Source organism: Pseudochaenichthys georgianus, unplaced genomic scaffold (assembly GCF_902827115.2).
Source record: "Pseudochaenichthys georgianus unplaced genomic scaffold, fPseGeo1.2 scaffold_672_arrow_ctg1, whole genome shotgun sequence".
Lineage (NCBI taxonomy): Eukaryota > Metazoa > Chordata > Actinopteri > Perciformes > Channichthyidae > Pseudochaenichthys > Pseudochaenichthys georgianus.
Genome location: NW_027263226.1, coordinates 33,465 through 51,841, shown reverse-complemented (window position 1 = coordinate 51,841; position 18,377 = coordinate 33,465). Strand labels below are relative to the sequence as shown.

Genomic DNA, 18,377 nt, shown 5'->3' with positions numbered 1-18,377 from the left:
GTTTTGTTGTCGAAATCTAAAATATTAACCACATCTTTAAAACTGTACCATCATCCCGGAGAAAAAAACATTCCCCTCAGAGAACTGCCATTTTGTTTTAATGGTACCATAATTGTTATAGAGTACGGTTGCTAATATACAGCTATACTAATGATGACTATTGGATTTTATTGAGCTCTTTCATTAAACAACTTCCAATTTACCAACTTCCAACTATATACTTTCCACGAGCCGGGACGTAACAACGATAATACTTGAAATAACTAACGACCTAATTTGATATCTATATATTCACACTAGTGAGGAACCTTTTCCATGATCTTTTGTGACCTTACTCACCTATCGTAGACCTCTCCATAATGGATCCATTATATGTTTTGGGGAAAACTGGTGTGTTGTCGTTGATGTCGGTCACTTGAACAACAAATTCTCCAGAATCCTCTATCAGCTGATTGTTCCCGTCGAACATTGTGGCGGTCAGATGATATGCGTTCTTCTCCTCTCTGTCCAGAGACCTGGAGACAAACAGGTCTCCCTTCATATCCACCTGGAAGATGGTGTTCGCTCCTTCACCCTCGATTTTGAAGCTCTTCACATCCACTCTCTGGCTCGACTTTAGCTGTGGATGAAAGAAAAGAAAAATACAGTTTTGTGGTTTTTCTTTCCCAGCTGGTCCTGGAGTGACGACTTGAAATCAACAACCTTCCAGCTAATTCTCTACAAATAAACGGAGTATTCTCGAGAAATCCCTCAAATATTCATCAAAGAGATGGTTAGCAACAAGTTAATGCCCTAGATTCGGAGCATGCGGCATTATTAAAACTGAATGGATGAGACAAAAATACAAATTGAAGTAGATTAATGGCGGTTTCAAGACTGAACTGTAGAAACACAGGACCAGGAAGTAGTCCAGAAACATGAGGAGGATTCTTGTTTAAAGGGGACCTATCATGCAAAATGCACTTTTGTACATCTTCTATACATGAATATGTGTCCCCGGTGTGTCAGGGAACTCACCAAGTGTCAGAAAACTCAACCCTCTCTCTTTTCCTCCATACCCAAATCTCTAAAAACTGGGCTTTAACTGATCTGATAGAGACTGATACAGATTTGAAAATTCTCTGACGTCAGTGACGAGGAGCTCCGCCTATATGGCCAACTCTCCACCAATCAGGGGAATGAGAGGTTGCCGTGGCATGGTAACAGCATGGTAACAGCATGGTAACAGCATGGTAACATGACGCTCGTGCCTCGCCCCCCTCCTTTGCAGGGGGGCGTGGTCAGCTGCAGCATGCAAAGACAGGCTGGAGGAGAGCAAAATAGAGCAAAATGAGGCATGGCTAAAATGCATGATCTGTTTGGTATTTTGAAAAAAAAACGTATAAATATACCTTATATCGGTATGGCCCTACAATATATTATTCAAATATAGCATGATAGGTCCACTTTAAGTTGTGAGCCTTCCACATGGTAAGTAATATAGGAGATAGAGAATGGCTGTGCTTCAGAATAGATGATATAAAATATGAAGCCCCTGCTCAGGTGTTCCTGATCTACACTAATCTTTCATATAAAAGGAAAGCTGGAAGAGATTGAGCTATCTGTGACTCTGACATGCTTTGTTTTATTTACCAGACACCACAGCACTCAGTTAGCCTAATTTAAATACATTTTTGTATGTGTTTTTGTTACATTTAGAGGATTTGGTAGTCCAGTTTTTGCGTCCTATGGCCTTTGGTGATGCTGGCTAAGGCTTCTTCCACCTTTTGTCCTGTCCTCCAGACTCACATAGTTTGGTTTAGAAGGCTTTGAATGTTGGTATAAATTCAATTATTAATTTGCGGGTGTTCTGCTGTCGCCGTAAAAAATGTGGGGGCTCATCCGGGATGCTCATCTTCTGTTTCTCTTTCGCCAAGATTAAATTAAATCTTCAGTTTTCCATCAAACCCATCCTCCGTGTTTTTGGAATCAGTGTTCCAAAAGGATTTCCATTTCCACATTACCTTTCCGATCTTATAGGGAATGGGTGCAGGTTTCTCCTCTTCCACGTACAGAGAGTTCCAGATCCAATCTCTTTTCTGCCTGAACAGGACATGATGCGTCTCCTTCTTCACAATCTCAACTTCGCCTCGCTGCTCTGCTTCCACCAGAGGAAAGTGAGAATCGGAAACAGCTAGAGAGACGGACAAGGCCGTAATGGCTATAGTCCACATCTGGAGCCAAGCCATCATCTAGGAGAGAAATAGAGGAAGGAAAAGAGGGAGAAGTGAACATGATATTCTTGCTTTTGTTCAAAATCAATCAATCAATCAATGTTTATTTATATAGTTGTTGGGAAAGTACTGAATGTACTCTTCCAATATCAGAGTAGCACGTGATAACAAAGGTATCCCAACTGTAGCTGTGAACATGACAGGATGTGTGATGACCTAGAAGAGCATCAGGACTGTTTGAGGAAGATGATAGCTATGTGGTTAACATGATGATTCAGCCTCTATGGAGATATACATATGACAAGCAGGATCATTTCTGACGTGGCGCTAATCTGAAGTAAACATTGAATACTGCTTTCTATTCCTCCATCTTGTGACTGTGTGACTCCCTCTCTTGGATATCAGCATGTGAAGGACACTGCTCAGGAACTAGTTGATGCTCTGTATGTGATGACTCCTTCCCTTCTGGAGAGGATCACAGATACATGGATCCTGAGATTGAAGCTAAAGCCGGTAACCAGTGATATGTTTCTGACAATAAAGTAGCCCAGTATGACAATTGTTACATTTGTCTCAGTGGACTTTACAGTTTGTACAGAATATCAATACGACAATACGACGCCCTCTGTCCTTGGACCGTCACATCGGACAAAAAAAAAAAACGTTTACGAACACAGTCCAAATGTATATTTATTCGGCAATACTGTATATCGATGCAGAGCTGAATCCAGATCAAATGCACGCTAAAGGGTCATTGACATTTTTTTCTCTCAGTGATTGTGCTGTTATGTTAAATGTTTGTTGTTTGTTTTTCATATATTGTGTCTTGATATTTGCCTATGTTGATGTGATGCAAGTCAAATTTCAGACTTGATCCGACCATTAACGTATTATCGTATCGTACTATGGTCATGCCAATAAAGCCCTTTGAATTGAGTGACTATGAGGGTGCAGAGAGGAATGTGGAAGCATGCAATCATCTAGGAGAGAAATAGAGGAAGGAAAAGAGGGAGACACGATATTCTTGCTTTTGTTCAAAATGTTTATGAACATAATGGCACAGTCCAAATGTATACTTATGTACGTTGTAATTGCAATACTGTATGCCACTATGGTCATGCCAGTAAAGCCATTTGAATTGAGCGAATAAGGATAGTGTGATGGTGCAGAGAGGAATGTGGAAGCATGAGGAGAGGGAGGGGAAAAAAAGAGATCCCATTAAAACCATTTATCAGCTGTGGACAGACCCTTCCTGGTGCCAGGGTGAGACTCAGAGTGAAGGCCAAGGACTTTCGCTCAGTTATCATTCAGGACCAGGGCTCTTAAACCCTTAGCCTGGGACCCATATGAAACATTTAGCCTCTCATCATGGGACCCGGGCTAATGTGGCCGAATGGGGATCTATTAAACATAGGCCTGTGACCCATTTTAGGCCCTGACCCACTGAGAGAGAGACAGACAGACAGACAGACACGAGACACAAAGAGAAGCTGACATTAAAACCACTTAGGATGTCTGTATTTATCAGTCATTAAGTAGAAAAGACGTTTTCCATAAAGAGACTGTTTTGACATTTCTGAATTTCTTTTAACCATTAATACAGCACATCAAATCGAGCGTGAAAAGGAGAAGCTTGGGTTGAAGGATTTGTTGTGGTTTTTCAAATCAAGGACTATAAGAGAAGGATGAGTCATTTTGTTGCAGATTAATTTTCTGTTGAATGCATAACTACAGAAAATTAGCAACATGGCCAACGGTGCCAACACAAAGAGAAAATGGAAATTGAAAATGGCTCAACTTTTTGCCGTGCAACGTCATCTGGCAACAGACTGCGCTGCACCGGCCAAAACAATTAAGAAAGCACACATTCCTGGAAGATTACTTAATGAACAAGAACGCCCCAATTCCACTGTTTACCTTCAGACCATCGAGATGGAGGATAAAACAATTTGTAGTAATTCAGTTGTAAAATCTGTATAGTAAACAGTCAGATAAGCCTTTAAACTCAAGGATTTAAAACTTGGATTTAAAGGGGATGTATATTTGTAATAGAAAAAATCATTTTGGGGGCATACAGCTGGGTGTCTTGAGTCTCCAAAGGTTCAAATCCATGACTGAAACGGCTCCATTTGGACACCTTTGTTTACTTCCTTAACACAATGACATCACTTTCTAGCACTCACACTTTTTTGGCTAGCGCAACAACACATTGTACGTGATTGGCTAAGGGGCGGGACATCTCTAAGCAGTCGACAAATCACAACAGAGCCGGCCAGCTAACCAATAAGAGCAGACTGGGCTCTGGTTTGAGACAGAGGGTGAAAAGAGGTGCTGCAGCACAGACAGTATGCGGAAAATAAAGCGCTTTTTGAACATTGAAGCATGGAGACATGTAGAGACACTACATACTGATATACACCTGAACATCAGCAGAAGAGGACTCTTTAAAGTAGAGACTATACATACTGATATACACCTGAACATCAGCAGAAGAGGACTCTTTAAAGTAGAGACTATACATACTGATATACACCTGAACATCAGCAGGAGAGGACTCTTTAAAGTAGAGACACTACATACTGATATACACCTGAACATCAGCAGAAGAGGACTCTTTAAAGTAGAGACTATACATACTGATATACACCTGAACATCAGCAGAAGAGGACTCTTTAAAGTAGAGACTATACATACTGATATACACCTGAACATCAGCAGGAGAGGACTCTTTAAAGTAGAGACACTACATACTGATATACACCTGAACATCAGCAGAAGAGGACTCTTTAAAGTAGAGACTATACATACTGATATACACCTGAACATCAGCAGGAGAGGACTCTTTAAAGTAGAGACACTACATACTGATATACACCTGAACATCAGCTGGAGAGGACTCTTTAAAGTAGAGACACTACATACTGATATGCACCTGAACATCAGCAGGAGAGGACTCTTTAAAGTAGAGACACTACATACTGATACACACCTGAACATCAGCAGGAGAGGACTCTTTAAAGTAGAGACACTACATACTGATATACACCTGAACATCAGCAGGAGAGGACTCTTTAAAGTAGAGACTATACATACTGATATACACCTGAACATCAGCAGGAGAGGACTCTTTAAAGTAGAGACACTACATACTGATATACACCTGAACATCAGCTGGAGAGGACTCTTTAAAGTAGAGACACTACATACTGATATGCACCTGAACATCAGCAGGAGAGGACTCTTTAAAGTAGAGACACTACATACTGATATACACCTGAACATCAGCAGGAGAGGACTCTTTAAAGTAGAGACTATACATACTGATATACACCTGAACATCAGCAGGAGAGGACTCTTTAAAGTAGAGACACTACATACTGATATACACCTGAACATCAGCAGGAGAGGACTCTTTAAAGTAGAGACACTACATACTGATATACACCAGAACATCAGCAGGAGAGGACTCTTTAAAGTAGAGACACTACATACTGATATACACCTGAACATCAGCAGGAGAGGACTCTTTAAAGTAGAGACTATACATACTGATATACACCTGAACATCAGCAGGAGAGGACTCTTTAAAGTAGAGACACTACATACTGATATACACCTGAACATCAGCTGGAGAGGACTCTTTAAAGTAGAGACACTACATACTGATATGCACCTGAACATCAGCAGGAGAGGACTCTTTAAAGTAGAGACACTACATACTGATATACACCTGAACATCAGCAGGAGAGGACTCTTTAAAGTAGAGACTATACATACTGATATACACCTGAACATCAGCAGGAGAGGACTCTTTAAAGTAGAGACACTACATACTGATATACACCTGAACATCAGCAGGAGAGGACTCTTTAAAGTAGAGACACTACATACTGATATACACCTGAACATCAGCAGGAGAGGACTCTTTAAAGTAGAGACACTACATACTGATATACACCAGAACATCAGCAGGAGAGGACTCTTTAAAGTAGAGACACTACATACTGATATACACCTGAACATCAGCAGGAGAGGACTCTTTAAAGTAGAGACTATACATACTGATATACACCTGAACATCAGCAGGAGAGGACTCTTTAAAGTAGAGACACTACATACTGATATACACCTGAACATCAGCCGGAGAGGACTCTTTAAAGTAGAGACACTACATACTGATATACACCTGAACATCAGCAGGAGAGGACTCTTTAAAGTAGAGACACCACATACTGATATACACCTGAACATCAGCAGGAGAGGACTCTTTAAAGTAGAGACACTACATACTGATATACACCTGAACATCAGCAGGAGAGGACTCTTTAAAGTAGAGACACTACATACTGATATACACCTGAACATCAGCAGGAGAGGACTCTTTAAAGTAGAGACACCACATACTGATATACACCTGAACATCAGCAGGAGAGGACTCTTTAAAGTAGAGACACTACATACTGATATACACCTGAACATAAGCAGGAGAGGACTCTTTAAAGTAGAGACACTACATACTGATATACACCTGAACATCAGCAGGAGAGGACTCTTTAAAGTAGAGACACCACATACTGATATACACCTGAACATCAGCAGGAGAGGACTCTTTAAAGTAGAGACACTACATACTGATATACACCTGAACATAAGCAGGAGAGGACTCTTTAAAGTAGAGACACTACATACTGATATACACCTGAACATCAGCAGGAGAGGACTCTTTAAAGTAGAGACACTACATACTGATATACACCTGAACATAAGCATAAAATGTCCTTTTAAAAAAAATTAAATATTGTGAATTTACATTGAAGATCTGAATCAAACTGGCAGATTTTTATAGCTTTTGACTGATTTCAAGTTTCACTGTCTTGCATCACTTGATCCTGCCTTCAAGCTGTTTAACCACTATATAACGAAAAATAAAAATGTAGCAGTTGTAATGAACTGAACTTCAGCTTTTCCCTTATGTTATTTCTCACTATCTCCCCCTCTCTCATGGTCCCTGCCTCCCTCCACTAAGGCTCTATCTAACAAGGCAGAAATGCCAGGGAACTAATCTTCAAAACATTTTAGTCTATATGCACTCCAGTAGACATGTGAGCGCTTCCCACTGGACAGATTAGTGCATCTTATTGTCTTCCATCCATTAGCAGCAGGGAGGGAGAAAGAGAGATTAGGATGAAGGGATTATTCCGGCACAAAATCTTCTCCCTCTAATGGCCTAATCTGGTACTTTGCTGACCTCTCGTGACCTCTTCACACGGCTCCCCACAAATCAGCTCAAACAAAGACTCGACAGTGTTTTCTGGCCTTGCTTTGTTTGGGTTTTTATTTTTCCTCTGTGTTCTTCTTTGTCTCGCTTCCTTTCAGGGCTAAATTAATTAAACAGAAGTGAGTAAATCATCGTTAATGGCAATTTGCGGTGGACTTTGTTGAGTGCCATTGAACTAAAAATGTAATGCCAATTAGAAGTTATTTAGCTCCTTTAATACCTTAATCTCACCCCTCTTACTTTCCCATCAGCTTAAAAAAGGACTGATGTTTTTTTCATCCATTTTAAAAGTTAAAATGTAACGTCCTTATTTCAAAGCAACTTCTATGGTACATTAAAGAGGACATGATGTGTTCAGTTTCAGGTTCATTATGAATTGTGTGCCCCCATGTTTCCATATAATAACCCTGGCAAAGTGACTATTATTTTACAAGTGTCTCTACTTTAAAGAGTCCTCTCCTGCTGATGTTCAGGTGTATATCAGTATGTAGTGTCTCTACTTTAAAGAGTCCTCTCCTGCTGATGTTCAGGTGTATATCAGTATGTAGCGTCTCTACTTTAAAGAGTCCTCTCCTGCTGATGTTCAGGTGTATATCAGTATGTAGCGTCTCTACTTTAAAGAGTCCTCTCCTGCTGATGTTCAGGTGTATATCAGTATGTAGTGTCTCTACTTTAAAGAGTCCTCTCCTGCTGATGTTCAGGTGTATATCAGTATGTAGTGTCTCTACTTTAAAGAGTCCTCTCCTGCTGATGTTCAGGTGTATATCAGTATGTAGCGTCTCTACTTTAAAGAGTCCTCTCCTGCTGATGTTCAGGTGTATATCAGTATGTAGTGTCTCTCCATGCTTTAATGTTCAAAAAGCTCTTTATTACCTCTTTTCACCCTCTGTCTGAAACCAGAGCCCAGTCTGCTCTGATTGGTTAGCTGGCCGGCTCTGTTTTGATCGGTCACCCACTTAGAGATGTCCCACCCCTTAGCCTATCAATGTGTTGGAGCGCTAGCCAATAGGAGCATATGTCACTATGTTCCTAAGGAGTCCAATGGAGGCATTTCAGACGGGGGGGGAGTATTGTATCTTTAAAACTATAACACATACCACTGCAGAAACCAAACCCTAAAACCATACTGGTTAAAACAATGGTGTTGAGGCGCCTTAGGTGATCTGCCATTCAGAAATATTGACGGGATATCCTGTGACTCAAAAATCTAAAGGAAGGGTCTTCGTCTGGTGATTCATGGACATTATTTTTGTATGTTTGTGTCACTGAAGATTCCCTAATTCCTATTCCCTTTGCAACCCCCACGCGGCACCCTTAGAAATGGCTTATGACGTTACCATCATCCACAATTTAAGGAAAACCAAACAGTCTTTGATTAAAATGGCATCTTATATATGAAATATTAAATCGCACATAAATAAAACTGATAAATCTTTTTCCTCAGAAGTGATACTTGGTGGGATGTCAGAGATAACGGATTTTGGTCTCCTGTAATACTAATGGAAATATCTTTAATGGTAATTTATTTTAATGGCATTCTTTCAGGTGCTTTTTATGTCATGTTTTGAATAATTAAGTTTAGTTAAGCCATTGATAGCCCTTTTAATGAACATGTTATCAGTACGGCGTTAGTAAGTATGTGAGTTAAGAGTACATTCAATGTCTTTTTAACACCTTCCCAGTGAGACATGGCTTCTGTTTAAAACCCTCGTGCTTCCTGTCCTGCAGTGCTTACTTTTTACTGTGCATCACCCCGTATCCTTCCTCTCTACATGTTCTCTAGATAAACAGATCAATCACACCCCGTGCAGAACATGCATGTTCTCACGCAGTGCCACGTGAAAGCATACAGGACTTAAATCACTTTCAAGGACTCAAAGAAGACTGATATCTATTAAGTAAGTCCAATAATAAGGTTGTTAGTCAGATTTGCTTCAATCAACATTTAAAAGTGCAAGCTCAGCAGATGAATAAGTATTTTATTAGGTTGTTAAACCTTAACTAAAGCCGTTTTAAAAGCCTAAACACGAACATGAACCTTGATGAAATATGAAAATATTGCGTAAAAGCCGTGATTTTGACTTAAAGGTGGGGTAGGTAAGTTTCAGGAACCGGCTCGAGATACCCTTTTTGTTATATTCCATGGAATGCTCTTAACATCCCGATAGCAATGAATATCTGAAGTGCTTTGACAACAAATCCATAAAAAAATGTCATCTGTGGAAGCCGTGGTACTGTAAAAAGTACATCCAATCCGTTTAGCCGGTCAGCCTTCCATCTCGTGCACGCACACATGTATCTCGTGCCCTCATTGGGCGTGCCGTCATTGGGCGTGCATTGCAGCAGCACTTCAATGACTCGCCAGCAACAGGCGGCCACTTCCACCCGTCTGCTGACGTCATGGTCGCGTTCGTGTGTGTTGGAGGAGGTGCTCTGTGAGGACGTCTGAAGGAAGGGGCGGATTCTTTTCGGCTGTGTACTTTCAAATTGTAGTGCACTCGAGCCGGTTTCTGAAACTTACCGACCCCACCTTTAACATACAATAATATTTATAAAAACATAAAATAGATAAATATTATTAATGTTAATATTACAAACAAATCCAACACGTCATTTTTGAGTTGCCATAACAAATATTTGTATACAAAAAAAATTATATAAAAGGTTTTATTGGATAAATAATGGGCAATGTCGCACACACACACACACACACACACACACACACACACACACACACACACACACACACACACACACACACACACACACACACACACACACACACACACACACACACACACACACACACACCACACACACCACACACACCACACACACACACACACACACACACACACACACACACACACACACACACACACACACACACACACACACACTCCACTATCCGTGTGATGACGACTCCATTGGGGGGCATTTTCCCTAAAAGGGCCTTTTTTCAAAAAATGCCTTTCCGTCTTCAGAGCAGTTATTGCTCCGTCCCTTTGATCAGCAGCAGGAAGTGTAAACACAATGCCTTCTGGGAAATGCCGTAGCGTCTGTTAATGAAGGGTCGTCATTAGTGAGCGGACACTCCCTTCCTGGTATTCAGCTGCTGAATGCATGTCTCACTCGGTGTGTTTCACTTTGTCTCTGTCTGTGTCTCACTTTGTCTCTGTCTCACTTTGTCTCTGTCTGTGTCTCACTTTGTCTCTGTCTCACTTTGTCTCTGTCTGTGTCTCACTTTGTCTCTGTCTGTCTCTCACTTTGTCTCTGTCTCACTTTGTCTCTGTCTGTGTCTCACTTTGTCTCTGTCTCACTTTGTCTCTGTCTGTGTCTCACTTTGTCTCTGTCTGTGTCTCACTTTGTCTCTGTCTCACTTTGTCTCTGTCTGTCTCTCACTTTGTTTCTGTCTCACTTTGTCTCTGTCTGTCTCTCACTTTGTCTCTGTCTCACGTTGTCTCTGTCTGTCTCTCACTTTGTTTCTGTCTCACTTTGTCTCTGTCTGTCTCTCACTTTGTCTCTGTCTCACTTTGTCTCTGTCTGTCTCTCACTTTGTCTCTGTCTCACTTTGTCTCTGTCTGTCTCTCACTTTGTCTCTGTCTCACTTTGTCTCTGTCTGTCTCTCACTTTGTTTCTGTCTCACTTTGTCTCTGTCTGTCTCTCACTTTGTCTCTGTCTCACTTTGTCTCTGTCTGTCTCTCACTTTGTCTCTGTCTCACTTTGTCTCTGTCTCACTTTGTCTCTGTCTGTGTCTCACTTTGTCTCTGTCTGTCTCTCACTTTGTCTCTGTCTCACTTTGTCTCTGTCTGTCTCTCACTTTGTCTCTGTCTCACTTTGTCTCTGTCTGTCTCTCACTTTGTTTCTGTCTCACGTTGTCTCTGTCTGTCTCTCACTTTGTCTCTGTCTCACTTTGTCTCTGTCTGTCTCTCACTTTGTTTCTGTCTCACTTTGTCTCTGTCTGTCTCTCACTTTGTCTCTGTCTCACTTTGTCTCTGTCTGTGTCTCACTTTGTCTCTGTCTCACTTTGTCTCTGTCTGTCTCTCACTTTGTCTCTGTCTCACTTTGTCTCTGTCTGTCTCTCACTTTGTCTCTGTCTCACTTTGTCTCTGTCTATGTCTCACTTTGTTTCTGTCTCACTTTGTCTCTGTCTGTCTCTCACTTTGTCTCTGTCTCACTTTGTCTCTGTCTGTCTCTCACTTTGTCTCTGTCTCACTTTGTCTCTGTCTATGTCTCACTTTGTTTCTGTCTCACTTTGTCTCTGTCTGTCTCTCACTTTGTCTCTGTCTCACTTTGTCTCTGTCTGTCTCTCACTTTGTTTCTGTCTCACTTTGTCTCTGTCTGTCTCTCACTTTGTTTCTGTCTCACTTTGTCTCTGCCTGTGTCTCACTTCGTTCTGTCTGTCTCTTACTTTGTTTCTGTCTATGTCTCACTTTGTTTCTGTCTCACTTTGTCTCTGTCTGTCTCTCACTTTGTCTCTGTCTCACTTTGTCTCTGTCTCACTTTGTTTCTGTCTCACTTTGTCTCTGTCTGTCTCTCACTTTGTCTCTGTCTGTGTCTCACTTTGTCTCTGTCTGTCTCTCACTTTGTCTCTGTCTCACTTTGTCTCTGTCTGTCTCTCACTTTGTCTCTGTCTCACTTTGTCTCTGTCTATGTCTCACTTTGTTTCTGTCTCACTTTGTCTCTGCCTGTGTCTCACTTCGTTCTGTCTGTCTCTTACTTTGTTTCTGTCTCACTTTGTCTCTGTCTTTGTCTCACTTTGTCTGTCTCTCACTTTATTTATTTCTGTCTCACTTTATTCTGTCTGTGTCTCTCTTAGTTTTTCTTAAACCGTCTCCGCTGCTTCCCTCCGGTTGACTCTCAAGGTGAAATCTGCATCTTGTTTTGTTCACAAGTCTATTTCTGTTTCTCTTGTCGATCTTTCCACCTTTTTCCTTTTCTCACCTCCTTTCTACTTCTTCACCTTTCTCTCAGTCCCTGTCCCTCGCTCCGTCTCACCTCTAACACGCATCCCTCGCTCCGTCTCACCTCGAACACGCAGACTGAACACCCGAGGAGAAGTGCTTTGGAGGTTAAACACTACAATTTAACGACTTATTTTAGTCGCAATTGAACTCGGATTTACTCGGAAATCCTAACTGTTAAATCTGCAGATCGTATCGACTGATGTAAGGAAAGCGACGGTACGACAAAGTTTAGGTTTTTGCTCAAACAGTTATTTCTACCTGTCGTTTTTATTTAAGCTGTAAATCACCTTTTTGATTTGCCTCTCGAGTGCACGTGGCAGGCATGCAAATCTCACGCCGGGATTATACAAAGTTATTTACGGCATCGTGTATCAAAGGCATCTTTCAGAAGGATAAATAACTGCTAGGAATATCTGTAATTACATCTTTACATTGTCCGCAGGCTAGGGAGTGTGTGTGTGTGTGTGTGTGTGTGTGTGTGTGTGTGTGTGTGTGTGTGTGTGTGTGTGTGTGTGTGTGTGTGTGTGTGTGAGAAGCAGAAACAGACAGACGCGCAGATACAGTTGTCATTCTCCGAGCTGTTCGGTGACTGGCAGACAGGTCTGACCTAGTTTCACTAAAGCAAGAACCAAGACGACTTCCTAAATCTGGTGGTGGCTAAAGTTCATGCAAAGAAATACAAGCGAGCTTTATGAGGAAATCGGAGGACGGGCAATGGGTGTGTATCAGTGGCGAACTGGCCATCGGGACGTTCTGGACTGAAGTGGGCCGGTCGGACGATGTAGGCCGGTCGGATAAGTCACTAGCACTCCTCCCCCTCGTTGACAATTTACTAGCGGTATTTACTTGCGGTACCGAGGTGGGCCGGCGGTACCAAAGTCGAGAGTCCCGGGCTGATTTTTTGTCCCAGTCCGCCCCTGGTGTGTATGTTGTCTTTTTTCCTACTGTGAGTGTGTGTATGTATATCTTGGACACAGGGGAACATGGGGTTGTTCGGCCAGTTAGGAAACTGATTTGGGACTTCATCGTCCTATCACAGGGCCTCAAAGTAGCTTGATTGGTGCATCTCGGTACATGCTGATGGAGGTCTTGTAATGCTCTTTGGGCTTTCCCTTTCTAGTAGTGCGTTAGATACTGGAGGTTTGTGTGCAAGGGCTAAAATCCCTGTGTTCCCTTTCTGATGCCACAATATCAAGAAGATTGTATGAAGATAACTATGTCATATATTAAGCTACTTCATGCTCCCCTGAGGATGAACCATTTCAATTCAGGAAAGTTTTTATATGGCACTTTTTTGGACCAAAATATTAGATTTGATGTAACTGGCTACGTTTTTTAAGTCTGAACTCTGACTTTGATGATAACAGGACTGTTTCTTGAGCACATCAGCACATAGCGCACTAGAGGAGCTCTAAACTGTAAAAAATATCGGTTTAAAAAAGAATTGATTTGACACAGTGTGGTCTACTTTTTTTTGTGCGAGTTTATTTGTGCGCATGTGGCACAGAAAGTAATTTAACAGCCTCAAATGTTTTCATGTTCGCGCTGCTAAACTCTAGAGTGTGTGTGTGTGTGTGTGTGTGTGTGTGTGTGTGTGTGTGTGTGTGTGTTCGTGTTCGTGTGTTTGTGTGTGTGTGTTTGTGTGTGTTCGTGTGTGTGTTCGTGTGTGTGTGTTCGTGTGTGTGTGTGTGTGTGTGTGTGTTTGTGTGTGTTCGTGTGTGTGTTCATGTGTGTGTGTGTGTGTGTTGTGTGTGTGTGTGTGTGTGTGTGTGTGTGTGTGTGTTCAGATTAGAACAGGTTTAATCACAGAGCAGCTTCTAACAATCTGTCTGCTTGCAAGTGAAACCAGGAATTGACTCTCTCTCTCTCTCTCTCACACACACACACACACACACACACACACACACACACACACACACACAACACACCACACACACACACACACACACACACACACACACACACACACACACACACACACACACACACACACACACACACACACACACACACACACACACACACACACACACACACACACACACACACACACCACACACACACACACACACACACACACACACACACACACACACACCGTGTCCTCACTGACTGTCATGTCACAGAGTGTGCGCGCGCTCTGATCGGCGTCGAAGCCCCTTCCAGTTAATTCTATTTTCTTTCACAATCAGACAAATCAGATGTTATTGCAGCGAGCCGGCTATGAAGGATGTGGACGGCTTTACATCTGACAGTAATGACCAACAGTCATCTGAAAATCATTTCTAAAAGCCTCGCGTGTTATCCACATTGGGCTGGGCTCAGCTGTCAGCCCTGAAGGCACCCCCTATTAGTGGAAACATGTTAGAGGAGCCCAACTCTGCCAGATCTGGATCTTCCATCAGAAACTGAATGATCAGAAGTTATAATATGTCCATTTTGTCACATCTGTATGCGGTGAAGAAACACCCATAAGCTCTCAAATCAGGCTTGCTGGCAGCATTCAAATCCCCACATTTAACTGAGCTGTGAGTAAAATGTCAGGAGTACATTCCCTCCATTTTCTATTCACTCTAACAGTGTTTGGTGCAGTTTCATTCATGTCCATTGTCAAATGTCAAAACTGAAGTTCAAATATAAAGTGAAGTTTGGTATATTATTTAAAATGCAGAATGCAGACGCAGCAAGTAACACTGGGTCTTTCAGTTGTAATCAGCGACTTCATCTGAGCTAACATGGCCACAGCTGGACAGCTTGTCAAGCACTCCGACATATATCTGAATGAATGGCTCTAATCACAGATCTTGTGTGTGTGTGTGTGTGTGTGTGTGTGTGTGTGTGTGTGTGGTGTGTGTGTGTGTGTGTGTGTGTGTGTGTGTGTGTGTGTGTGTGTGTGTGTGTCTGTGGGAGGGAGGGAGAAGTCTCCCAGATGGCACCCAAAGGATTTTCACTGATAGTTCCCTCTCCAGGAATTAGACCACTGGGTTTAGTTGCATCAAAGGCTTTCGACGTAACAACGAAATCAAATCACCGCGCAGGGTGGACAAAATAACAGAAACAACTTGTAATGAAAACCGTAATGTAAGTGAAATTATGAAGTTTAATAATGAAGTGGGGTATTTTCAATATTTATGATTTATTGATTTAAGCTATTTTATTTATATTTGTATTTATCTATATGTTTGTTTTTTTGTTTATTTATGTATTTATTCAAACATTTTTTAAAATATATTTATTTTCATATATTCTCCTTTTAGTCTACCATTTGCTTTATGAAAAAAATAATGTAATAATGATTTTGACTTTATGTAAAATAATATTTATTATTCATTTATTGATTTTGAATACATTTTTTACTTATAATCAACTTTCTATTGACCTATATTTTATTTATTCATTGTCCTTTCTGTCTATCATTCACGTGAAAAAAAACCGTTCAGATTTAATATATAGAATATGTCATATTTCCATGTTTGTATTTACTCATAAATGTGTGTTTTTGAGCAGCAGCAGTATATGTATGGACAAACCATGAGTTCATAAATACACAACGCATCAGAAATGATGTTAATAAAATCATCTCAAATAAAAATACCCTCACAAAAATGTGCTTTTAATGAGATGTTCTGTTATCTCCCAGCCTTTCATGCCTGTTTGCAAAAGCTGACGATATATTACCCATAACTCTCTATTCAAAGCTGACAAAACACCTCTCCACTGACGAGATCAAATATGAAAAGGTGTCATCAATACGTTATATCCAAACCAATTTGACATGTCGTTGACAGCTGCAGTTTTTTCCCTATGCACCACTCTTAAAAAATGAACATCTCCAGAGCTCCTGGTGGATTCGGTGAGCTCTCCGTCCACACATCGCCCGGCATTGTCTTAATGGTCACAGCGGTCTGTCTTCAGGAATGACAGCATAATCTCCGGGGGCGAGACAGCGCTCAATTACAGCATTCAAATCTCCACAGAGCTGTCCAAACCGAGCTCATAGCGCAGGTGAGGAGAGACGCCGGCCGACAGCTTGTCCTCACAGGAGGTTATAAGCATCATGTTGGAGTTATTTCTGTGCCTTCTTCCAGACACTTTGAACAGTATTCATGAGTGTTTCACCCCCGGAGTGATTGGGGAAGTAGCCTGGAGCGTCTTCAAAGGATCTGGGTTACATGTATTCTGGCTTTGCTGACGTACACTGTTTTTAAATCAGAAAGAAATTAAACATAGCTTCCCATTTAAGGAACGTGAAAGCTGTGGATGCGTTGTCTTGTTATCTATCGACACTTGAGACATCGGCGCAATCCATATTTTCATTTCAAATCAGCCAACATCGAGAGAGAAAAGGGAAACTTACCACACAGGGAGATCGGATGTTGGTCAGTCCGAAATGAAGCCCAAATCCTCTCAGGTGCTCGCTCCACCTGAGGTTATTCTAGATTAATCTGGGTAGAAATCAGTGGCTGGTAGGTGGTCTCAACGGGGAGTAAAACCACCTCCTCTTGGTCCCGTCCTCTCTCTCTCTCGATCTCTTCTTGTTCTGGTTGTCCTGATGTTCAACGGGAGCAGCAGGTGTTGTCGGTGATGTTTTTCGTCCTTCTCTCGACTTAATATTCACCAGGTTTCTGTACAATCCAGATAAGTCTGTGACGACAAATGGTATTAAAATGAATTCCAGAGGTGAGATCAACCCAAAGGATATCTCAAATCACTCAGGAGGTGAGATGGTGTTCCTCTGTTGGGATTTCTCCTGATATAACACACGACTTGTCCCGATTTTAAAGTTTTTTATCGAGAACATTCCCTGTTTTCTTCAGGTTGACGAGGGTTTTTTTCCTCAACAGGTTCTTCCTCTTCCTCCTACCGCCTCTGATGTGGTTTTCTCATCAAAGTGTTGAACCCCCAGCTGTCGGACCGTGTACTCAAACAGGTCACTGCCCACTTCCCCTTCCTGTTATTGTGGTCTTCTTCTTCTTCTGTGGTGTTCCCTGCCTGCTACCGCTCCTCTTCCTGTCCTGGATCGGGAAAACGGAGAGAGAGACGAGACGTTAGAGGTGTGGGATTGGTGGAAAAGAGACGTAAAAAAAGATAGAGAAACAGAGAGGGAGCGCATATGTCAAAACAGCTCAAAGACGCTCGGAGAGAAGCAGCCGGCTCATGTTCCTGAAGCAGATGGAGGGAGTGTGTGAGGGAGAAGGAGAGAGAGAGAGGGAGAGAGAGAGGGAGTGTGTGAGATGGAGAGTAAGGTGAGAGAGGCGTTACTCCTTCTCCAAGAGAGAGATTTATTATTCATGTGTGTGAGATAAGGATTAAGTTAAACAGGTTATTGGGGATAATCCTCAGAGATTTCCCCACATGAGGCTAGTACATATTTCAGAGCGGCGTGTGTGTGAGAGTGTGTGTGTGAGAGTGTGTGTGTGTGTGTGTGTGTTGTGTGTGTGTGTGTGTGTGTGTGTGTGTGTGTGTGTGTGTGTGTATCTGACAGAGAAATCTTGTCGAAGCCGGTAAATGAGATGAGTCGGACGCAGACAGCCCCACACACACACACACACACACACACACACACACACACACACACACACACGCACGCACGCACGCACGCACTCGCCACACACACACACCACACACACACACACACACACACACACCACACACACACACACACACAAACACACACACACACACACACACACACACACACAGCACACACCCACACACACACACACACACACACAACACACACACACCACACACACTCTCTCTCACTCATGGGGGGATTCGCCCTTCAGTAATTTGCCAAATTGGACAGGAAAGCCAGCTGTATGTTTACATGAAACCTCTCCTGTGGCAAAAGCAGTCCTGCCTTTCTTCACTTCAATCCCTCTCTCTCTCTCTCTCTCTCTCTCTCTCTCTCTCTCT

General features: G+C 42.0%; 1 protein-coding gene across 1 annotated transcript in view; it reads right to left on the bottom strand.

Moving 5' to 3' along the window:
- Window positions 1-17,566, bottom strand: part of cdh5 (cadherin 5) — a 63,101-nt gene extending 45,535 nt beyond the window's left edge. Inside the window, exons 1-3 of the mRNA XM_034079635.2 lie at window positions 16,816-17,566; window positions 2,004-2,231; window positions 340-619 (exon numbers count right to left, since the gene is read on the bottom strand). Coding sequence (XP_033935526.1) covers window positions 340-619; window positions 2,004-2,231 — 508 coding nt within the window. The 5' untranslated portion in view covers window positions 16,816-17,566. The remainder of the gene's footprint in view (window positions 1-339; window positions 620-2,003; window positions 2,232-16,815) is intronic.
- Between the last annotated feature and the right edge of the window lie 811 nt (window positions 17,567-18,377).